The sequence below is a fragment of the Perca fluviatilis genome, chromosome 13 (genome assembly GCF_010015445.1).
Source record: "Perca fluviatilis chromosome 13, GENO_Pfluv_1.0, whole genome shotgun sequence".
NCBI classification, from domain to species: Eukaryota; Metazoa; Chordata; class Actinopteri; order Perciformes; family Percidae; genus Perca; species Perca fluviatilis.
In genome coordinates, this window is record NC_053124.1 from 37,763,647 (window position 1) to 37,785,525 (window position 21,879).

At 40.0% G+C, this 21,879-nt stretch overlaps 1 protein-coding gene across 1 annotated transcript in view; it reads right to left on the reverse strand.

Moving 5' to 3' along the window:
• Positions 1-337: 337 nt before the first annotated feature.
• Positions 338-21,879, reverse strand: part of LOC120570993 (zinc finger protein 79-like) — a gene marked incomplete at its 5' end in the record, with an annotated part of 41,942 nt that continues 20,400 nt past the window's right edge. Inside the window, 3 exons of the mRNA XM_039819676.1 lie at positions 338-540; positions 4,819-4,869; positions 12,452-12,559. Coding sequence (XP_039675610.1) covers positions 338-540; positions 4,819-4,869; positions 12,452-12,559 — 362 coding nt within the window. The remainder of the gene's footprint in view (positions 541-4,818; positions 4,870-12,451; positions 12,560-21,879) is intronic.

Here is a 21,879-nt window from a genome sequence, read left to right on the forward strand (position 1 = left end):
AGGCCTATATGTAAATATTAGTTATACCAGGGTTTCTGCAGGTATCAGCAAATCTCATTTCATGCTTTTTCATGCCACTTTAAACTAATTTCATGTCCAACTGCAGATACTTTCACACACAAATTGTAAGCATTTGACAATGCCAATTTTTAATATTTGAAAATCCAAATTTAACTGTCAGATGGCTCACAAGACGGTTTACAGTCATTAAATGCAACAATGAATCAGTTGTCGTTGAAATGTGGGGGAAGTCCAAATTTGAGAATGTAGCTGGTTTTGTCCTTTCCACAGGTGAAAGATTTGGATGTCAGAATCAGGAAACATTTTCTGAAATAACTCAAGAGACACCTTCGTTGGATGCATATGAGTGGTGCTTCACTGCAGTGTTCAGACACCAGAACACCTCCGCTTCCAAAGCCGCATTCGAGCCAAATGCCGCTCGCAGGTCGCTGGTCTTCCCAGCTGTCCCGGCTCTGCTGGGGGCAGTCACTGTAGCGGCTCCGCTGGGGCCTACGGCAGGAGTGGTGGTAGCAGCGGCAGCTGCAGGTGTGGTGGTGACAGCAGAAGTTGCGTTGCCGGTCACGACAAAAAAAATTCTAAACAGTTAACTGCTGCCTGCCATTAAGCGCCGACTTGTGACTCTCGGACTGCATGTGTGAGTTCACCGCATTGACGCCCATTGTGCAAAGTTTGAAGTTTTTTTTGCACACGCTGCAAAATGCATCTCTGGGTTTACCGTCGACGGGCTTTAACCAGGTTCTGAATAGTTCATCCTCCAACCACTTCTGCTCATACCTGTCAAGTTTTGGATTTGAAAATAAGGGAAATTTTCCGGCGCCCACCGCGAGCAGTCCCACCCCCCCCCAACCAAGCTCCAGTATCCCTTACATTTTAAGACAGGTGTACAAGAAAGCTAAAATCACCACTTGATGCAGAATGCTGAAAACATTTACAATTTATAACATTGCTTGTCTTTACATTTTATTTTCATTCCACACATTCTTTTCATTTCATATTGCTTTTCTTTTACAGTTTTTCTTTTCATTTCACATAACCTTTCTTTACTCTTTTAGTGAGTTATTGTATAAATTTGTTGCAGACTTTGCATTCTTTAAGATTGTTTTTGAAGGAGTGTATTAGTGGTCTGGGCCAGAGTGGTTCATGTTACATGAGAGTAGAGCGCAAACAGTTCTGTTTAACGTCATCCTATTCTCTGGAACAATCTTTCGTACCATGCTAAACACCCTTTCTCAACTTGCATTGCTATGGGGAATACATAGTAAAGCCTTCAGAAGTTTTGGCAGCGCACCGTCTCTGTCGTAGCGTCCATCATCCGTCTCTTTTTTTTTTTTTTTTTTTTCCTGCGTTGTCTCTCATCATCTGACCTCACACACTAAACTCGCGACAACTGCCACCTACAGTACCTGTAGTAGGCTACTGCACATGGCAGTTATCGCGAGGCTAGTGACAGAGCTCAGATTGGGAATGTTTTTTTTTTTTTTACTCCGCTCGGACCCGGGGTATTATTTTTTAACAACGCAGGTTAAAATACGGGAGATTTACGGGAAAATACTAATACGGGAGGACGGCGGGAAAGAAGAGTAAAATACGGGACTTTCCCGGCCAAAACGGGATACTTGACAGGTATGCTTCTGCTGAAACTTGCATTTTCCCGTCATTTGATATTTCCTCCGTTCTTTCGCCACAGCGTACACTCACTCACACCAGAGACAGTAGACTCTCACTCACCGCACGTTGCATTACTAGCATCCGGTGTCGCGACTTCGTGCACCAGCCGTAAAAAACAGCCAATTGAAAGGCTCCGCCTGCTATACTTCCGATCAAAATTAGATTTAGATGTTTATATAATCAAAATAAATCGTGAAAAATCGTTTTTATTCCATCAAGTTTACATAATTTGTAATGCCTTTGAACATCGAAGTTCATGCTTTTTCATGCCTGAATTTTCAAAAAATCTATTTAATTACTTTTCATGCTTTTTAATGACCTGCGGAAACCCTGTATACTTAACCTATTTTCATGTATATATTTGATTACAATGCTAAACAGCTCTGTTACACTTATGCTAGTAGATCGTTGATCAGCTGTTTCTCTGTGGAGAGAGAGAAAGAGAGAGAGAGAGAGAGTGGTGTGTAACAATCAGCTGTTTTTCCGAAAGGGATAGTCAACGTGTCAGCTCTTTAGATCAAATTGTGGTCACTACTACGTATTTTGGTAGTTGTTGTGTTTAGTGTAGTTTCATCGTCCAAACGACTCTCTGATTTACTTTTGTCGGGTCCTCTTCGTGGAATGGAGGATTAAGTTAGACTCAGATGTTTTCTGTTGAGATGCTGAGATGATGCTGAGATGAGATGATTATTGTGGTAAGCTAGTTCGTTTCAGCCCTACTGTTATCCGACAGTTAACTCTGTAATATTAAATGTGAACGGCAGTTAGCCGACCCGAACGTTAAAGGCTCGCGAATGTCAACATTGTCATGACAGTAGCGGTGTAACGGACCATAGTTGAACACTCACGGTTTGGAATGCATGTGAACCGCTGATCAATTGCAAAGTTTAACCGTAATAATAGTGTAAAACAAATGTTACTTAAAGTAAGCTGATGAATCTCTATGGAGGGTTGCCGTAAAAAGAACTACATTTTCAGGCAACTACATTTTCTGTTCATCTGAACGGTGCATGTTTAAAATCCAGCGCTAATACTGCACCGGTGCCAAACCGACCGGTATCTACCGGACGGAATAGGAACACAGATTTCGGTGCAACTTAAATGCTCTCTGATGCTCCGAAAACAGACGTTAGAGGCAACAGAAGCATCGCTGCATGTGACGCTAGTTAACAGTAATAACCAGGCTTCAAAATTAACATTTTCGTCTACCAGCCAAATGGCTAATGAATGTTCAAATATTACCAGCCATTCAATAGATTACCATTGGGTTTTTTGGCTGGTGAGTGAAGCAAATCTACCAGCCACTTGCATATTTCACCAGCATTTGGCTGGTAAACGGTGCTAATTTAGAACCCTGGTAATAACACGTTACATTTGGCAGCAGGTAACTTGTATGTTAAACTACAGTTAGCTAGCAGCTGGATTAAACACGGTTTAAATGCTGACAGCTAAACGGTGTAAAAGTGTGACTGTATTTCACTGTATGGGATTCCAACAGCAGGACGTACAACAGTCTGCCGCTAAAGCTATGAGCTAAAAGACACAAACAACACAAAAAACAACACAGACGGACACAAACAGAGACACACACAAACAGAGACACACACAGACCAGAGATGTTCACAAGTCATTTTTTGTAAGTCCAAGTCAAGTCTCAAGTCTCTGACCATCTGATCTATCCCCAACACTGCATTGTTGAATCCTATGAATTCAAAGCATGTCCTGTAGCTACCATCCAGACAGTACAGTATCAAAATCAGTTGTAGGATAACTTTATGGGGTCTACTTAACACATCCCTCTAGCCCTCGGACCTGGTGAAATATTAACCTAAGTCTGTCACATCGTATGGATACAACTATAAATATACAATTTGCTTTTTTCCCAGCATTAGCACAACACTTTGCAATGGTTAGCTTGTTACATGTGACGATATATGCTAAATGTAACGTCTCTTTCACATTAGCGTGTGAGTGACTGACCTATTTAGGTGCGTTTGGAGATGCCTGATGAAGTCCGATGTTGATGATGCGGCATCATTTATCTTGGTGCCACACACCTTGCATGTAGCTGTCGGCTTACTGCCACTGTTTAACTTATTGAAAGTAGGGATGCACCGAAATGAAAATTCTTGGCCGGAACCAAAAAAGAGGAACCCAAGACCGAAAACCGAAACACCGAAAGAAATTATGCCAGTTATTAGTACCATTGCATTTATGGCTATGACTGTGTACTAACTTTACTAAAATCAAGGCACTGCAATTGTATAAATTAATATTAAAGTTTAATAAAAAAAATATCTAGCAGAAATATGGCTACAATCTGATAGTCAGATACAGTGTGTATATATATATATATATATATATACACACACACACACACACACACACACACACATATACATATATATATATATATATATATATATACACACACACATATATACATATACATATACATATATACATATACATACATATATACATATATATATATATATATATATATATATATATATATATATATATATAGTAGCCTAAGAACAGAATAGCTTACCTATTGTTATTATTATTGATTGAGGCACTTTCTTGCAGGATTTCACTGAACATATCAGACAACGAGGGTGCATGCCCCTCATCTGGTGCAGAGAGACAAGTCTTTGTTTCTGCGCTCTGATCTCCTGCGCCGGGCGCTGCTCCGTGCGCGCTCCGTCTCCGTCTCCACGCGGGTTCTCCGCATCCATCGCGGCCTGGATCATTTCTCGTGCGCCCGGCTTTATTTCCGCATCCAAGTAATGGTCTTTATAACGCGGATCATGTACAGTCGCGATGAAGTGCAGAGGATCCGAATATATCTCACTGAAACGTGTGCTGACAGACTCTAAGAGTACTTTTCATTGTTTTCACTCCGTGGTCCGTCTCAACCTCTTTGCTTAGGAGACGCTTTGCAGGTGGATCGGGTACAGAAGTGAATCTAGGACAGCGGATGTTTTTCTTGCAGCTGAAGGACTGGGAGGATAAAGTTAGCACGCTGATATAAAAACAGGTTAGCTTCTGGAGCTAGCTGCATGCGGCTAACAGGCTAACGTTAGCTTAGCGTGACTATGAGAGCAGTTAGACTGTCAGACTCACCTTCTCCCCGCAGCTTGGTCTCCTCCGTGAGTTCCCGGTGTCGCTCCATCTCTGATGAACAGACTAAGAAACGCTGTTTGGGATTCCCTGATCTGGATTCAGCTAACGGCTTCTCTCCTCACCGCTCCCGCTGCTGAGCACGGGCAAACAACAACAAACACCACTTCCGGCGGGACCGCTGTCAAAATAAAAGCCCCGTTATTCTATTTTCACTTCTTTTTTTTATTTCTTTCATGAGTATACATTTTGTTATATTCAGGAACCCTGTTTTACTGGTTCACATATCTGTCTATATGGTTCATACTGGATATCCATATTTATTTTTCTGTTTCTATTATAATATATTCTGTTAATACACTGCATATATCTATATTATTCTTACTACTATTATAAGGGAACTGCTAATACATTGCACATATTTATATTTAATTTATATTACTCTGGTTGGACGCAAACTGCATTTCGTTGTCTTTGTACTTGTACTCTGCACAATGACAACAAAGTTGAATCTAATCTACTGTTGTAACTTTTTCAACAGTAAAGATTATTAGAAAAACTGATGGATTGATGTATATTTATTTATATATGTTTATAGCCTTTAGTTTGATAACCTACATTTGATGCATTACTTTATCAAATTATTATTGTTATTATTGTGAGTTGAATATATTTTGCAACAATATCTGGATAGAAGACAAGATCATTTTTTATGTTGCTGTGTGTCTCAAAAGCTAGACAGCAGATTAAGCCGAGATTTCCCAGTTATCCTGGATGATTTCAATCTTGACTCGGTTATGTCAACTTTATGGTAATGAGCTATGACGCGGTTCAGCGGCAAGCAGCGACAAACGGCAGCAACCAATCGGAATATAGACGTCCTTCGCGCTGGCTGATCCCGGAGAAACATACGATGTCAACTTTCGTTCCTACCAAAACATTAGCTCCGTGAAAATGGAGGAAAAGCTCCTAATGGCCGTTGCTGGTTTCCCCTATCATTTATGATATGACTTTGTTTGCGTGTAGGGACCAGTTAACGTTACCGGCTGCCGGTCACCTTGTTTCTAAACAGTCCGCTCACGGTGAAGTGCTGCACGGGTCAACAGCTGGCGGCTGCTCGCTCTGCCTGCATTCTGCTGCGGTTCAGCGGCTAACGAGCGAGCTAACTGCTAACAGACACCGCTGCGACCAACAAACAATACAAATTCTGTCCTTACATATGTAATTTATAAAAGGTTTCTAGTGTCAGTGTGTTGGCCGTGCTGTGGCTGCTTGTGCTTTTTCTTCAATTGTGTGTTGAACCAACCCGATCTCACTCAAAAGCGTACAAATAACACGGGTTTCTACCGTGCAATGTGTACGCGAAAGTGAAATTCTACGTGCATTACATACGCGGAGCGCTCCAACTGAAGTCATGGGGACCAGTGCGTTTTATATGCACGCAGCTCGCGTTACCACGTTGTGTGTTATCGCGAGAACAGCATCACACACAAAAACATAGATATGGTTGGGTTTAGACAAAGAATGCAGGGAAAGGCTTTAATAACACAAGAAAATCACAAAAACACACTAATAAACGGTTGGGTTTAGGGAAGAAACATTGGGAAAGGCTTAACAAAAAAACACTACAAAGTCGCAAAAACGCGCCACATAAACACGCTAATAAACGGCCTAAAATCGCCAAACACGGGACGTGAACCCCGGTCTCCTGGGTGAAAGCCCTGTGTTTTACCCATCCACCACCCCAACCAACCTCCTTTCATACTATAAACGCAGTGGTTTCCATTACTGTAATTGGAGCGCTCCGCGTATCTGCTGTACGCACAATTTCAATTTCGCGTACACATTGCACGTATTTCACAGGTAGAAACCTGTGGTATTTGTACGCTTTTCAGTTAGACTGGGCTGGTTGAACATGATCGAAGAACGCTGCCACGTCAGAGCGGCCAAAGCGTCAAAAAGCGTCCCCGTACTTTCTGACAAGCGTCCTCGACAGGGCGGCCAGAGCTTCTTTGCAGCTGTGTGTACGTACAGTTACAGCCTTTTCTGTTCACTCAGCAGTGGTTTTACCTTATGGTTATCATTGTCATTAGCCTGCATTAAAATACAACAGGTACATATTGCTGTTCAGTTTAATACTGTTATTATTTTAAACATTATTCATGTCACAGTCGTTGCTGTTATATTGCTGTATGAAGACATTTGGTGAATATATCACGTCAGTTGTTGAGATAATTAGAAAAGGCTGATGAAGTTACAGATGTGTTTTAAATGAAAGTCAGTGATGAAGGGTAATATATAAAGTCCTATACATGTTTCTATAATGAAGTCAGTGATGAAGGGTAATATATAAAGTCCTATACATGTTTCTATAATGAAGTCAGTGATGAAGGGTAATATATAAAGTCCTATACATGTTTCTATAATGAAGTCAGTGATGAAGGGTAATATATAAAGTCCTATACATGTTTCTATAATGAAGTCAGTGATGAAGGGTAATATATAAAGTCCTATACATGTTTCTATAATGAAGTCAGTGATGAAGGGTAATATATAAAGTCCTATACATGTTTCTATAATGGTTCTAACAACGGCAGACTACTCAGAGACCAATACATCTTTTTAGATCATTTATTTCTTGGTATATGTAACCCCATTTGTAAAGGTCCTATCCCCTGACCAATCGGCCTATCCTAACCTTAACCACTCAAGGTCAAATGCCTAACCCCAACCAATCAAGCTGCTTCGTGGGGCGGGACTTGGCGTGGCCATAGTGGAATTAGGGAAACTAAACGGCACGTATATCTTATTTCTTTTCTATTCTTTAACAATATTGGATCATGTTTGTTCCTCTTTCATGTTTATTTTATCTGCCATTCTTAGCACACAATGTGTGTTCTATCCGGTGGTGGAATGTAACTAAGTATATTTACTCCAGTACTGTTCTTAAGACCAGATGTTGAGGTACTTTACTTTACTTTACTTGAGTCTTTTCTTTTCATGCCACTTTCTACTTCTACTGCGCTACATTTCAGAGAGAAATATTGTACTTTTTACTCCACTACATTCATCTGTTACAGCTTTAGTTACTAGTTACTTTAGTTACTCCGCTACATTCACCTGTTACAGCTTTAGTTACTAGTTACTTTAGTTACTCCGCTACATTCATCTGTTCCAGCTTTAGTTACTAGTTACTTTCAGTTACTCCGCTACATTCATCTGTTCCAGCTTTAGTTACTAGTTACTTTAGTTACTCCGCTACATTCATCTGTTCCAGCTTTAGTTACTAGTTACTTTCAGTTACTCCGCTACATTCATCTGTTCCAGCTTTAGTTACTAGTTACTTTAGTTACTCCACTACATTCACCTGTTACAGCTTTAGTTACTAGTTACTTTAGTTACTCCGCTACATTCACCTGTTACAGCTTTAGTTACTAGTTACTTTAGTTACTCCGCTACATTCATGTTACAGCTTTAGTTACTAGTTACTTTAGTTACTCCACTACATTCACCTGTTACAGCTTTAGTTACTAGTTACTTTAGTTACTCCACTACATTCATCTGTTCCAGCTTTAGTTACTAGTTACTTTAGTTACTCCCCTACATTCGTCTGTTCCAGCTTTAGTTACTAGTTACTTTAGTTACTCCCCTACATTCGTCTGTTCCAGCTTTAGTTACTAGTTACTTTAGTTACTCCCCTACATTCATCTGTTACAGCTTTAGTTACTAGTTACTTTAGTTACTCCGCTACATTCATCTGTTACAGCTTTAGTTACTAGTTACTTTAGTTACTCCACTACATTCACCTGTTACAGCTTTAGTTACTAGTTACTTTACACATTAAGATTCCTGCTCACAGAACACATGTAGTTTATAACATCTGATGTTTTATTATAAAGTAAACTAGCCGACAATATAACGGCTACAAGTCCAGCTGAGATGATGAGACCATTAAACACACAGCTGGTTGGATCCTTTACTCTTTCTACAATGTGTTAATACTTTAACTACACTCTCCTGATGATACTCACAGACTTTAACTGAAGTAACATTTTCACTGCAGGACTTTAACTTGTAACAGAGTATTTTTACAGTGTGGTATTAGTACTTTTACTGCAGTAATCTGAATAAGTCTTCCAGCGCTGGTGGATCTTAAGAAAGAGAAAAGAAGTTTTTACAGAGTAACTTTAACTAAATTTAATAAAACGTTTCTGTGAAGTGTGTTCGTACTTTAATAACATAATTAAGTTAAAATATTGGTTGCACTTAGATATACATTTTTCATCAATCTGGTGAACTTTAAGAGATAATTAAGATGCTAGATCTATGTAGAATCTGTGCTCTTGTAAACAATGCTGTGTTCTTGTGAACAATTTACCCATAAACACATTTTTGGGTAGTATACCATTGAGTCATCAAAAGGACAAGCTTTGCACGCTAAATTTGGACATTTCATTTTATAAATACTTACTATATAGAGAGCATCCAATCAGTACATTTGATATTATTTTTGTGAAACGAGGACCTTAAGCGCTCATTCTTTGAAAAGTGCACAACAGGTGTCAAAGGATGAAAATCTTATTCTGAAGGAAAGCATTTCATTCTCACGTTATTAGACCGTTCTGAGAGACAGCAAAGGCAAGATGATCTGCAGCTTAAGTCAAAAGCATCAATTAAACCTAACTTAGCGGCCTGCTGACCCACTGCCACTGAGTCTAACGTTAGCAAATCGTGGGTGAATCTTGCTAAACATACGTTACTTAGAAAGAAGTTAACACATGTGTGGGCCCTATAAAATATTGGGTGGTTACATTTTTCTGATTTCTTGATTATATGACAGACATTATAAGACAAAACAATATCTAATAAAATATTTAAAATAAGAGTGTACTTTTTCCTACCACACAATATAATTGTCTTCTATCTAGATGTTGATACATAAAGATTATTGTTTGATAAGTTTTGCTCGAACTTAAAAGGCACAAACATTATTCCATGTCACCAGTCTCAGGATCAGAAGAGTCTCCAGTCTGGTCTTCAGTCTCTGGTTGTTAAAGTGGATGTGAGTTCCTGGCTGGTTCTGGTCCTCCACAGTCCTCTCCATCAGCTTCTGTTTCCATCGGACCAACACATTTATGTGTTTTGACATCAGAACGCCGGGAAAATCTTTTGTTACAAACACTGCAGCTGAATCTTTTCTCTCCTGTGTGGACTGACATGTGTGACTGTAAACCTCCTCTCTGTGTGAAAGATTTATTACAAACTGAGCAGATGAACGGTTTTTCTCCTGTGTGGATTCTCATGTGTTGTTGTAAATATCCACTCCGTGTAAAAGATTTATTACAAACAGAGCAGCTAAAAGGTCTTTTCCCTGTGTGGGTCATCATGTGTGTCTTCAGATCTTTCTTATGGACAAATCTTTTATCACAAAGTGAGCAGCTGAAAGGCTTCTCTCCTGTGTGCACGGCCATGTGTGACCGTAAATCTGCCCTCTGTGTAAAAGATTTCGTACAGACTGAGCAGCTGAAAGGTTTCTCTCCTGTGTGAATCATCATGTGTCTCTTCAGATGTGTCTTGCGGCCAAATCTTCTCCCACACTCAGAGCAGCTGAAAGTTTTCTTACATCTTGAATCATGTTTCAGAGAGTTTAAAGCTGACTGAGGTTCTCTGGTCTCCTTCCAATCAGCTTCTGTTTCCATCGGACCAACACATTTATGTGTTTTGACATCAGAACGCCACACAAATCTCTTGTTACAAACACTGCAGCTGTATCTTCTTTCTCCTGTGTGGATTCTCGTGTGACTCTGTAAATCTCCACTCCATGTAAAAGATTTATTACAAACTGAGCAGCTAAAAGGTTTTTCTCCCGTGCGAGTCATTATGTGTATCTTCAAATGTGACTTGCGGCCAAATCTTCTCCCACACTCAGAGCAGCTGAACGTTTTCTTACATGTTGAATCATGTTTCAGAGAGTTTAAAGCTGACTGAGGTTCTCTGGTCTCCTTCCAATCAGCACTGTCATCAGTCTCAGGATCAGAAGAGTCTCCAGTCTGGTCTTCAGTCTCTGGTTGTAAAAGTGGATGTGAGTTCCTGGCTGGTTCTGGTCCTCCACAGTCCTCTCCATCAGCTTCTGTTTCCATGTGTTGAGTTTGTCTCTGATGAAGCTGTGAGGACTGAGCTTCCTCTTCATCATCTTCACTCTTCACAGGGACAGGAGTGAATGGGAACTTGGTGATATCAGCCTCCTCCAGCCCTTGAAGCTGCTCTCCCTCCTGACTGCTCCACAGTTCCTCCTGTTCCTCTTTAATGTGTGGGGGGGGCTCTGGCTCCTGCTGGTCCACACTGGAGCTACACTCCTGCTGCTCAGGAGGAACCTCTTCTTTAACCACCAACAGCTGCTCAACATCTGCAGGAAACATACAAATGTTGTGGAACTGTATCTCATCACTTGGATTGTGATCAGCCTTGGAAAACTGTTGGAAAGGCTGTTGACTGACATATTATTGTTATATGAATAATGCAACCGTGCCGTTGAGCACAAAGTGGCGCAGTCGGTAATTAAAGTGACTCTATGTAAGCAGTATCTGTGTATTAACAATTGTACGACAGTATATTTTAACAGAATTGTCCATAGAACATGTTTCACAGTTGTATTTCTGTTTATTTGTATAATGGCACCAAGAATCGTATGTCAAAAAAGCCTTTAAAGCGTCAAAATAAGCGTCAAACATCAAAGCATAAAAAAGCCCTGAAGCAGGGGGAAAAAAGCTTTCAATTTATTAAAGAACAGATTTCATTTTCAGAACTTTACTAACTGAGCAGCTGTGTCTGATAGACTTTTAAATAACAGAAGATGTTCTGTATTCTAACTGTATCTACACACAACGTTTCGGTTTTTAACTATGGGACAAAGTCCGGGTAACGACGTGCAAACTTTTTTCTCTGTTATTCTACAGATCTATTTCTTAGAGTGTAGCTGTGGAGCAAAACGTTTCATTTTAAACCGTAATCTGATGTAACATAAAATGAAAGTTAGAACAACAAGTTAGACATTTTCAGCGATAGTGGAGACCATGCTCGTAGTTGCCATTGTAACGTTCGTAGCTTTAGCCCAGAGAACGAGACGTTGTGACCGATAAGACCCAATCAGGAGGAGAAACGTTGGCGTCAGTGGTGCCAAAAGTCTCCGTTTGGAGCCGTTGAGACTGAAACACAACCCTGCAGATTCCAAACCACAACGGGTCAATGTCTCCGGTTTAGGAGCTCGGAATTGCCAGAGAAGGGGGAATGAGAGGGGAAACACCATAAAAGGGGGAATGAGAGGGGAAACACCATAAAAGGGGGAATGAGAGGGGGAAACACCAGAGCAGGGGGAATGAGAGGAGGAAACACCAGAGCAGGGGAAATGAGAGGGGGAAACACCAGAGCAGGGGGAATGAGAGGGGAAACGCCAGAGCAGGGGGAATGAGAGGAGGAAACACCAGAGCAGGGGGAATGAGAGGGGGAGACATAGCAGAAGATAATACTTTTTAAACCAAAACGTAGCAATGTAAATGTAGCCTCATACTACACAATAAACCAGCTTCTCTTGAACTTCCGTGTTTTCCCCTAAAATCCCTGTTAACGTCGTTCCTACCTTTCTCTTCATCATCTTCACTCTGCACGGGGACAGGGCTGAATGGGAACAGTTCCTCCTCTTCCTCTTTAATGTGTGGGGGGGCCTCCGGCTCGTCTTCTTTAATCGCTGCAGGAAACAGAACAGACAATCTGAGAGGCTGCATGTAGAGGCAGATTTAAACCGATGTCAAACATTCAGTCATCACGACTAAGTTCTGATACCGCCTAGATATTATCTCTGATGCTGCCTAGATATTATCTCTGATGCCGCCTAGATATTATCTCTGATGCTGCCTAGATATTATCTCTGATGCTGCCTAGATCAGGGGTTTCAAATTGGGTGAATGTGAGCCTCCCCTTAGAGTAGGTAAGGACAGCCAAGCCCCCCCCCCCCCTTCCCCAAAATCCCATCCGCCTGCCCTAACCCACACACGCCTCTGCAGTAAATGCCATCTTTTGTGTGTTCCAGGCAATGATGAGTTTCAACAACAACAACAACAACAACAACTGATAAAATGTAATTTTTTTTAAATATTGTAGATTGGGCTGGGTGAAATGGAGAAAATCAAATATCACGATATTTTTGACCAAAATAATTTTGACTCAATATCAATATACTGCAACGATATTGTAGTGTTGACTATTGGTGCTTTCTCAAAATATTTACACAATGAGATTTTTGATAAATAATCACCAGTAATGTGGACATACAGTACAGGCCAAAAGTTTGGACACACCTTCTCCTTCAGTGTGTTTCTTTATTTTCATGACTATTTACATTGTAGATTCTCACTGAAGGCATCAAAACTATGAATGAACACATATGGAATTATGTACTTAACAAAAAAGTGTGTGAGAAACATCACATTCATAGCATTAATTACCCATTACAAGCCACTTCCAAAAACGCATTCATAACGAATCAGTACAATTGCAAGAAAGGCGAAAAAGAAAGTTGATCTGTATATATGCCTTAATCGCCTCCCAGTGATTGCTAACATCAAAGCAACATTTTGTTTTGGGTTGATCTGAAACAATAATAGGCCTATATCATTTCCTCGTGTCTATTGTAATATAATAGCCTCCCTTCGGCGTATCTTAAAATACCCGACATATCTGTTGTGATTTCTCTATCAACACTTTTTAAATGTAGGCTATAGCTTAATGTCCACAATCACATTATGTAGCCTATAGGCTATTAGTTTTTGGAAGTGGCTTGTAATAGGTAATTAATGCTATGAATGTGATGTTTCTCATATTGTAGCCTAATTGCTGGTGTTTTATTTTGTCCACAAGGGGCGCACTGGGTTAAACCCAGAGAGAAACTCCTATCACTAAAGATGAATAAGCTCATTAAAAAATACTAATAGCTACTTTGCTGTGTCGGAGTTAGATTTCAGAACAACTTTACATCAGTTTGGATGAAATGATTCGATTAGAGACACATTAACATGCTTGGTTAATTCGCAGCCAAACTCAAGTAGGTTAACACTGTATTACTACAAGCCGTTATTTTGCAAATTCTGAGGTATATATTAGGCTACTATATGCCATACCATATAGGTTACACAGAAGGAGAGACGATGACTGTAAATCATGAAGACCATGCATTCAAACTGAGTCGTGTATTACCACTTTTCTGTGACTCGGTGGTAACAATTGTGTATATCGACAATATTAGACCACAAGTTATCGTTACTGTTAAAACATATGTATCAGTCCCAATGTGTAGCTTAGTAGGTGGCTGTGGTGAAGTAGTAGTAGTCCATATGGCCGTAGATGTGAGGAAAGACACGTGAAAACTATCATCGGGTATTTCCTCAACTAAGCCCAGGTAACCAGTTGTTTTAGATCAACTCAAATCAAATTGTTACCTTGGTGATGACGTAGCTGATAGATAGGTGACTGGAAGCAGCTTCATTCAGAGCTTTGATAGCTCACTGTGTAGAGCTGCCGACTCAGGTGTTAACTATTATATTTATGCCACAAGATCGAAACCAGCTCGACCCGAACTTGAATGATTATTATATTGTTTTTAGATCTTTTTTTTTTTTGTAGGTGGCTGTGATGTGGTGATTACTTAGACAAACATTTTTGCGACAGTAGATCTGGGAAACGATTTTAAAATCGGCAGTAATGTGTTTGTGATTGTGTGACGAATCTGGTGACACAGGCGGACCACATCGGCAGCTGTTAGGTAAACACAACATACGGAAACCAGTTAGTGTAGAAACCAGCAGGGCTAGAACACCAGTAAGAACTAATCCACCGTCGTGGTACAGAATACCCTGGGTTGAACCTTAAATTAGCTCGTTAACGCCAAATCCGGCTTCGTAGTACAGTCCTCTTATCACAGGAAGGAGAGAAAGATCAGCTGAAGGTTTAATGACCAAACCTGCTCTGTGTAGCCGAAGCTGAGGGTTGAAAACAGCGTCCAGTAGCTCCCGTTGTCGCTCGTTCTCCTCTTTTGAACGACAAAGTTCCTCCTCGTACTCTGCTATCGTTCTTTCAAACAGCCCAAATATCTCTTCAGCAGCCGCAGTTAGTCGCTGCTCCACCAACGCTCTCAGCATCTGGACTTTACACATTTTACCTCTTTCTCAACACAACAAAGACACTCTGCTAACGCTCCTTTCTGCTAGATGACATCTTGTTCAAAGTGTGAAGTTAGTCGCAGTAAGATTACAGCTTCCGGTGCAAAATAGTTGCCGAATTTCAAAATAAAACTCCGGAAGTGTTCCAGACTTCCTCTGGAAAAAAAGGAATATAAATGATTAAAACACACTTTTGAAGAAAGACAAATAGTTTATTACGTTTTCAGAGTTCTGAGAAATCAATTAACCAAATTAAAGATGATGGTAGTTTGTTTCCCTTTCCCTTTAATGTGTCAAACAGAAGATACAAGTTTTGGTCTTGCAGTGTAATTTCATCTGATTTTGTTGTTTGTCTGAAGCTGAACATTTATTTATTTATTTATTTATTGTTTATTTTTTCAGCCATCTGTAACTCACAACAGTCAATGCACTGATAATAAGCAACATACAAAACAAAAACATTGTTGCTTTTACTTCCACAAACAAAACACAAAATGAACAGACAAGAAAACAAACAAACAAAAAACAATACTAATGTGGATATATATATATATATATATATATATCCACTCCACTTTCTCTGATTTTAATTTTTAGTCAAATTAATTCATAATTTGTGCTTTTTCTTAAACTCAGAAAGTAGGTCATATGCTAATATTAATGAGGTTTATTGACCATGAATTCCAGAAAATAAGTCTAACACTAGTGATAATAGGTTGGAATGAAGTTGTAACACAGAATGGGGTGATAATTTATACTTTACAGACAAAACAGAAGGAGGATAACACAAGCTTTAGTCATGTTGTAATTGTTCTTTATTTTATATATATACTGTATGTTTACTCCTCCGTCCTCATCACGATGTGACACACAAACAGTTAACGTTAGTTCCAGGGACGGACGCTATTACGGGTCGTACCAACAACTTCCAGTCAGATGTTTGTTTACTAATGTAACCGAGGGTTTCTTCTGTTGCCTAGACTCAGGTTTGACTATAAAATAAAGAAACACGGGCGTCCAAAGCCGGAATCAAGACGGCACTGGTCTCACTTTATTCAACCACAACACAGGCAATACTACACTTTATCCACTTCCGCTTTTCCCCTTCACAATAAAAGCTTTATGGTTTACTGTAACTTCCTCTTAACCCTCCTGTTGTCCTCGGGTCAAATTTGACCCGTTTTCAAAGTTTCTGTATCAGAAATATAGGTTACTTAAAACCAAATTGTCTAAAAATGACATGGATGGTTCCATACAACGCTTTTTGCATGTAAAATGAAGGATTGGATCATTACTCTCATTGATTTGTGCTGGTTTTATTCAACTTTATAGCATTTGAAAAGAAATTGAAATGGTTTCAAAACAGTTTGACTAAAAATTGATATATACCATTCTGTGATCCACTCCACATCCTCATAACTCATAATTTGTGCTGTGTTTTAACTCAGAAATTAGGCATTTAAATTAGGTAAGTTAATACTATTGAGGTTTTTTGACCATGAATTAGAGAAAATACGTGTAACGCTAGTGGTAATAGGTTGGAATGAAGTTGGCCAAGAAGCTGTAACACAGAATGGGGAGATAATGTATACTTTACAGACAAAACAGAAGGAGGACAACACAAGGGTTAATATTCAACTGAGAGGTAACACATTAAAATACCTTACACTTAAACATTTAAGCTCCTCTGTGTTTAAATAAATAATGTTACAGCTGTAACACTGCTAGAATCAGATATCTAGTTAAAATATCAGTAACAGAATGAAGACATGAACATATTGTTTCCTTTAGGAAATGATGGAATAGTAACTTGATCCATTGATGTTGACGGTGTTTTCTGCTTAGGGTTGTGTGGTTGCATATTGAGAAACGACAGATTGAAAACACTTTGATAATTGTAATTAAAGATGTAAAAGCAAAGATCCTCTAAACCAGGGGTCTCCAACAAGTAGCTCTTGAGCAGGTGTCCAGTAGCTCGCCAATAGGTTGACAAACTGAGACACAAAATGACCCTGAGATTAAAAGTGAGGTACCTAACTTCATGGGCCATAGACTTGTAAAGTCGTAATTTTTTCTTGGACCGTGATGGGAATATTTTCAGTGATGTAGCTATAACTATGTATCATAATGTAGCTCATGTGTATTATGTAAATAAATGGGGCGAAAGGATCGCTCATAATCTTTGTTCACGTTCACTTAGAATAGAATAGATCTTTATTGTCATTGTTTTCAACAACGAAACACAGTTTATCAGCTCTCAATAATGAAACAAATTTAAATAGTTAAATATAACAATCAAGATAAATAAACACGATGAGGTGGCACTATATACATATAGTTATTGCACTTCCAGTTTTGGGGTGTATTGCACACAAGGTCCTGCGCTCCCTATGTGCTCATACAGTATGGAGATGCAACATCAGTTATTCTCCTAAAACAGTGCGTTTATCCACCGAGCCCTGAGCCCCCCAGCTTCCATACAGTGTCCAACACAGAAAACGTCCAAAAAGTGACAGAGAGAGCCCGCTGAGCTATTACAGCGCGCCGGTACTTTGTCTCCGGTGAAGTGTCTCATTTTGGATGATCTGGATATTCAGGGTCTCATGGCGGAGTTTATCAGCCGAACTCCAGAGCGCAAATCTACATTTGGTGTACCGAAATCATCGCAAAGTAGAGACACGGTGTCTTACATCTCTGCGTCTTTTACCTGCCGCCGTGCAGGCCCAGATGGTAGCCTGTTTTTAGCCTAGTATGATTGTGATTTATGTATGCCTATTATAAAGAAAGGAATAGTCTGTAACTTTTTAGAATTTGTCACATACTGTCGGAAAAGAAAGATTTTGCATAGTCTGTTACTTTGTGGCACTTAGACAGATATTTAGACAGGCCTACTTTTTTCATCGCTGGTTTTTGGAGTTCCCTGTGCAGTGGACCTATGTTGGGATATAGTCTGTACAGCGTCAGCTCAGCTGTACTTCATGGAGGGGAGGGGTGAGTGAGTTTTTAAAAGGAGATAGAGGTAGAGTGGTCTGCAGAATACAGAGCCTGTGCAACATAGTATCTTTAGATTCTACGTGGACCGTGGATGCTAAATTTAGACATTTAATTTTATAAATACTTATTACATATAGAGCATCCAATCAGTACATGTGATATTAATTTAGTGAAACAACGACCTTAAGCACTCATTCTTTGAAAAGTACACAACAGGTTTCAAAGGATGAAAATCTCATTCTGAAGGAAAGCATTTCATTCTCACGTTATTAGACCGTTCTGTGAGACAGCAAAGGCAAGATGATCTGCAGCTTAAGTTAAAAGCATCAATTAAACCTAACAAACATCCATTAGACATCATTTTTAATCTCAGTCTATTGATCCAAAGTGCAGCAGATCAAATAAATTAACAGCTATTGAATTAAAATAGTTTCTACTGGATGATAGCTCACAGGTCATATGGTGAAAATAAATTACAAATATACTTTCCTTGGGCAAAAGCGTAAAGGTAATCCAGCTCACTGTCTGAAGTTAAACAGACAACTTGTCATGGTGGACAATAACATACTTTATTATTTTCTAACTCTCCCTACCTCCCTTTTGACATTTAATGTTCCTGGGCTTTGAGAAGAACAGCTAATGCCCTCTTCAAAATGACAAATTTAGGGAGTTGCATGCCAGCCCACTGCAGCTGGGTCTAACGTTAGCGGTCTGCTGACCCACTGCTGCTGGGTCTAATGTTAGCGGTCTGCTGACCCACTGCTGCTGGGTCTAATGTTAGCGGTCTGCTGACCCACTGCTGCTGGGTCTAACGTTAGCGGTCTGCTGACCCACTGCTGCTGGGTCTAATGTTAGCGGTCTGCTTACACACTGCTGCTGGGTCTAATGTTAGCGGTCTGCTGACCCACTGCTGCTGGGTCTAATGTTAGCGGTCTGCTGACCCACTGCTGCTGGGTCTAATGTTAGCGGTCCACTGACCCGTTGTCGCCGGGTCTAACGTTAGCAGTTCTTCTGACCCATTTTCAGTGGGTCTAACGGTTCCTCCTCATTCCCTCCGAGAACGTCTCCCGAGCTGCATCAGGAGGTTCTCCTCCCAGCGAGCTTCGACACAGTTTACTGCCCCACTGACGCATATTGTCACTGGACAACTAACAACAATCTCCATTTTGTTGTGTACCCATCACATGACCACAGCAAACAGTCCAATGGCCTTTCTATCCATTTTATTTCTATGCAAGGACACCATGAAGACTCCAGAGACTGTTGATATTCACTCCATGCAGATTTATTTGTTACATTTTAACAAACAAACTGAGATGCCTCGGACACATCAACTGATCATTGACTATAGCCATACGAATAGACAACTGAAAAGTTTTATATGACTCTCTACTTATACAGCGTTTTGGGTGGTGTCAGTTGGACACATTCAGTACCTCATGTTTGTTACATCTTTAGATGGACCTGAACTGGTGATATTTTTACTTCCAACAGTCCTCTCGTCTTCCTTTCCTTAAGTACACCTAGGTCATTGTGACCCAGACAATAACTACTAACGGACATGCTAGTCAACAGATGGTTTACTTCAAATGATTTCACTTTAGGGTACTCAGCATGTCCTGGTGTACCACACTGGTCATATCAATCCATTATATTTCTTTACTTTAATAACTTTACCATGGCCTAATTAGTGGCATAGGAGACACTATACATGTCAAAAGACCTTAATCATGTTGGTGTCACTGATCATATTACCTTGGACCATAGCAGTGCACAAGTGAGTTTTTATAGTTTTATAGAGATCATAATATGTCCATTTCAGCTTTGCTTCAAAGAGAAAACTCCTCCGCTCCCTGACAGGAAACACCGTGCTAGGCTAACTTCCCTATGCTACCTCCCTCACATCTCCCTTGTTTAAACTAAAGATAGCTTTCAACCTGCACTTCCTGTCTACCTGACACAGAGAGAAAAGTCTCCTCTCAGAGACTGCTGGGCCTAAATTGTGCTTAAACATGATACACAAAATTAAAACATGAACACAATGTGTATTGAATAAACTCCCATATTGATACATGATTAATAGTGAATCTTGCTAAACATACGTTACTAAGAAAGAAGTGAACATATGTGTGGGCCCTATAAAATATCCTGTGGTTACATTTTTCTTCTTTCTTGATTATAATTATTGCTACCACACAATACAATGTCTTCTATCTAGATGTTGATACATACAGATTTTTGTTTAATACTTGAGAAGTTTAGCTTGGACTTGAATGCACAAACGTTATTCCATGTCACCAGTCTCAGGTTTAGAAGAGTCTCCAGTCTGACCAACACATTTATGTGTTAGGACATCAGAACGCCAGGCAAATCTTCTGTTACAAACACTGCAGCTGTATCTTCTTTCTCCTGTGTGGACTGCCATGTGTGACCGTAAACCTCCTCTCTGTGTAAAAGATTTCTTACAGACTGAGCAGCTGAAAGGCTTCTCTCCTGTGTGGATTCTCGTGTGTTTCTGTAAATCTGCTTTCCGTGTAAAAGATTTATTACAACCTGAGCAGCTAAAAGGCTTTTCTCTTGTGTGGATTATCATGTGTTCCTGTAAAGATCCACTCTGCGAAAAATATTTCTTACAGACTGAGCAGCTGAAAGGTTTTTCTCCTGTGTGAGTTATCATGTGTCTCTTCAGGGTTCCACTTTCAGTGAAAGCTTTACCACACTCAGAGCAGCTGAAAGGCTTTTCTCCTGTGTGGATTCTAATGTGTTTTTGTAAACTTCCACTATGTGTAAACGATGTATTACAAACTGAGCAGCTAAAAGGTTTTTCTCCTGTGTGGATTCTCATATGTATCTTCAGACGTGACATGAAGCCAAATCTTTTCCCACACTCAGAGCAGCTGAATGTTTTCTTACATCTTGAATCATGTTTCAGAGAGTTTAAAGCTGACTGAGGTTCTCTGGTGTCCTTCCAATCAGCACTGTCATCAGTCTCAGGTTCAGAAGAGTCTCCAGTCTGGTCTCCAGTCTCTGGTTGTAAAAGTGGATGTGAGTTCCTGGCTGGTTCTGGTCCTCCACAGTCCTCTCCATCAGCTTCTGTTTCCATGTGTTGAGTTTGTCTCTGATGAAGCTGTGAGGACTGAGCTTCCTCTTCATCATCTTCACTCTTCACAGGGACAGGAGTGAATGGGAACTTGGTGATATCAGCCTCCTCCAGCCCTTGAAGCTGCTCTCCCTCCTGACTGCTCCACAGTTCCTCCTGTTCCTCTTTAATGTGTGGGGGGGTCTCTGGCTCCTGCTGGTCCACACTGGAGCTACACTCCTGCTGGTCAGGGGGAACCTCTTCTTTATCCACCAACAGCTGCTCAACATCTGCAGGAAACACATACAGAGAAATGTTGTGTAACTGTATCTTATCACCTGGATTGTGATTGTTATAACGAAATACTGGTTCCAGACTGAGGGTGTTTGTTTGCAGATGTGTGTGTTCAATAGAGCTAATTTTATATTTTTGGCCAAACAGTGGGTGAAATATAGTGTGACAGTCTAGATTTAAGTAGCTATAACACAAGAACAAGCTGTGACTTATTTATTTGCTGTTATTTTAGGGCTGTTTAAAGACTTTTTCTCATCTTCACAGTTAACATATTTTTAGACGTTTAAATAGGCAGAGGCAGAGCAAATTGCATTCAAATGCAACAAATGCTTCAGATGCAATATGTGTTAATTGTGTTATTAAGAGTGAGTGGTAGTTATGTAAAAATAAACCTTGGTAGATCCTCCTTTCTTTTTGAGATTTTTAATGGAGTCAAAGCTGTTATTTAAGGGGTTCCAGAGCCCCACGAACACCTCTATTTAGCAC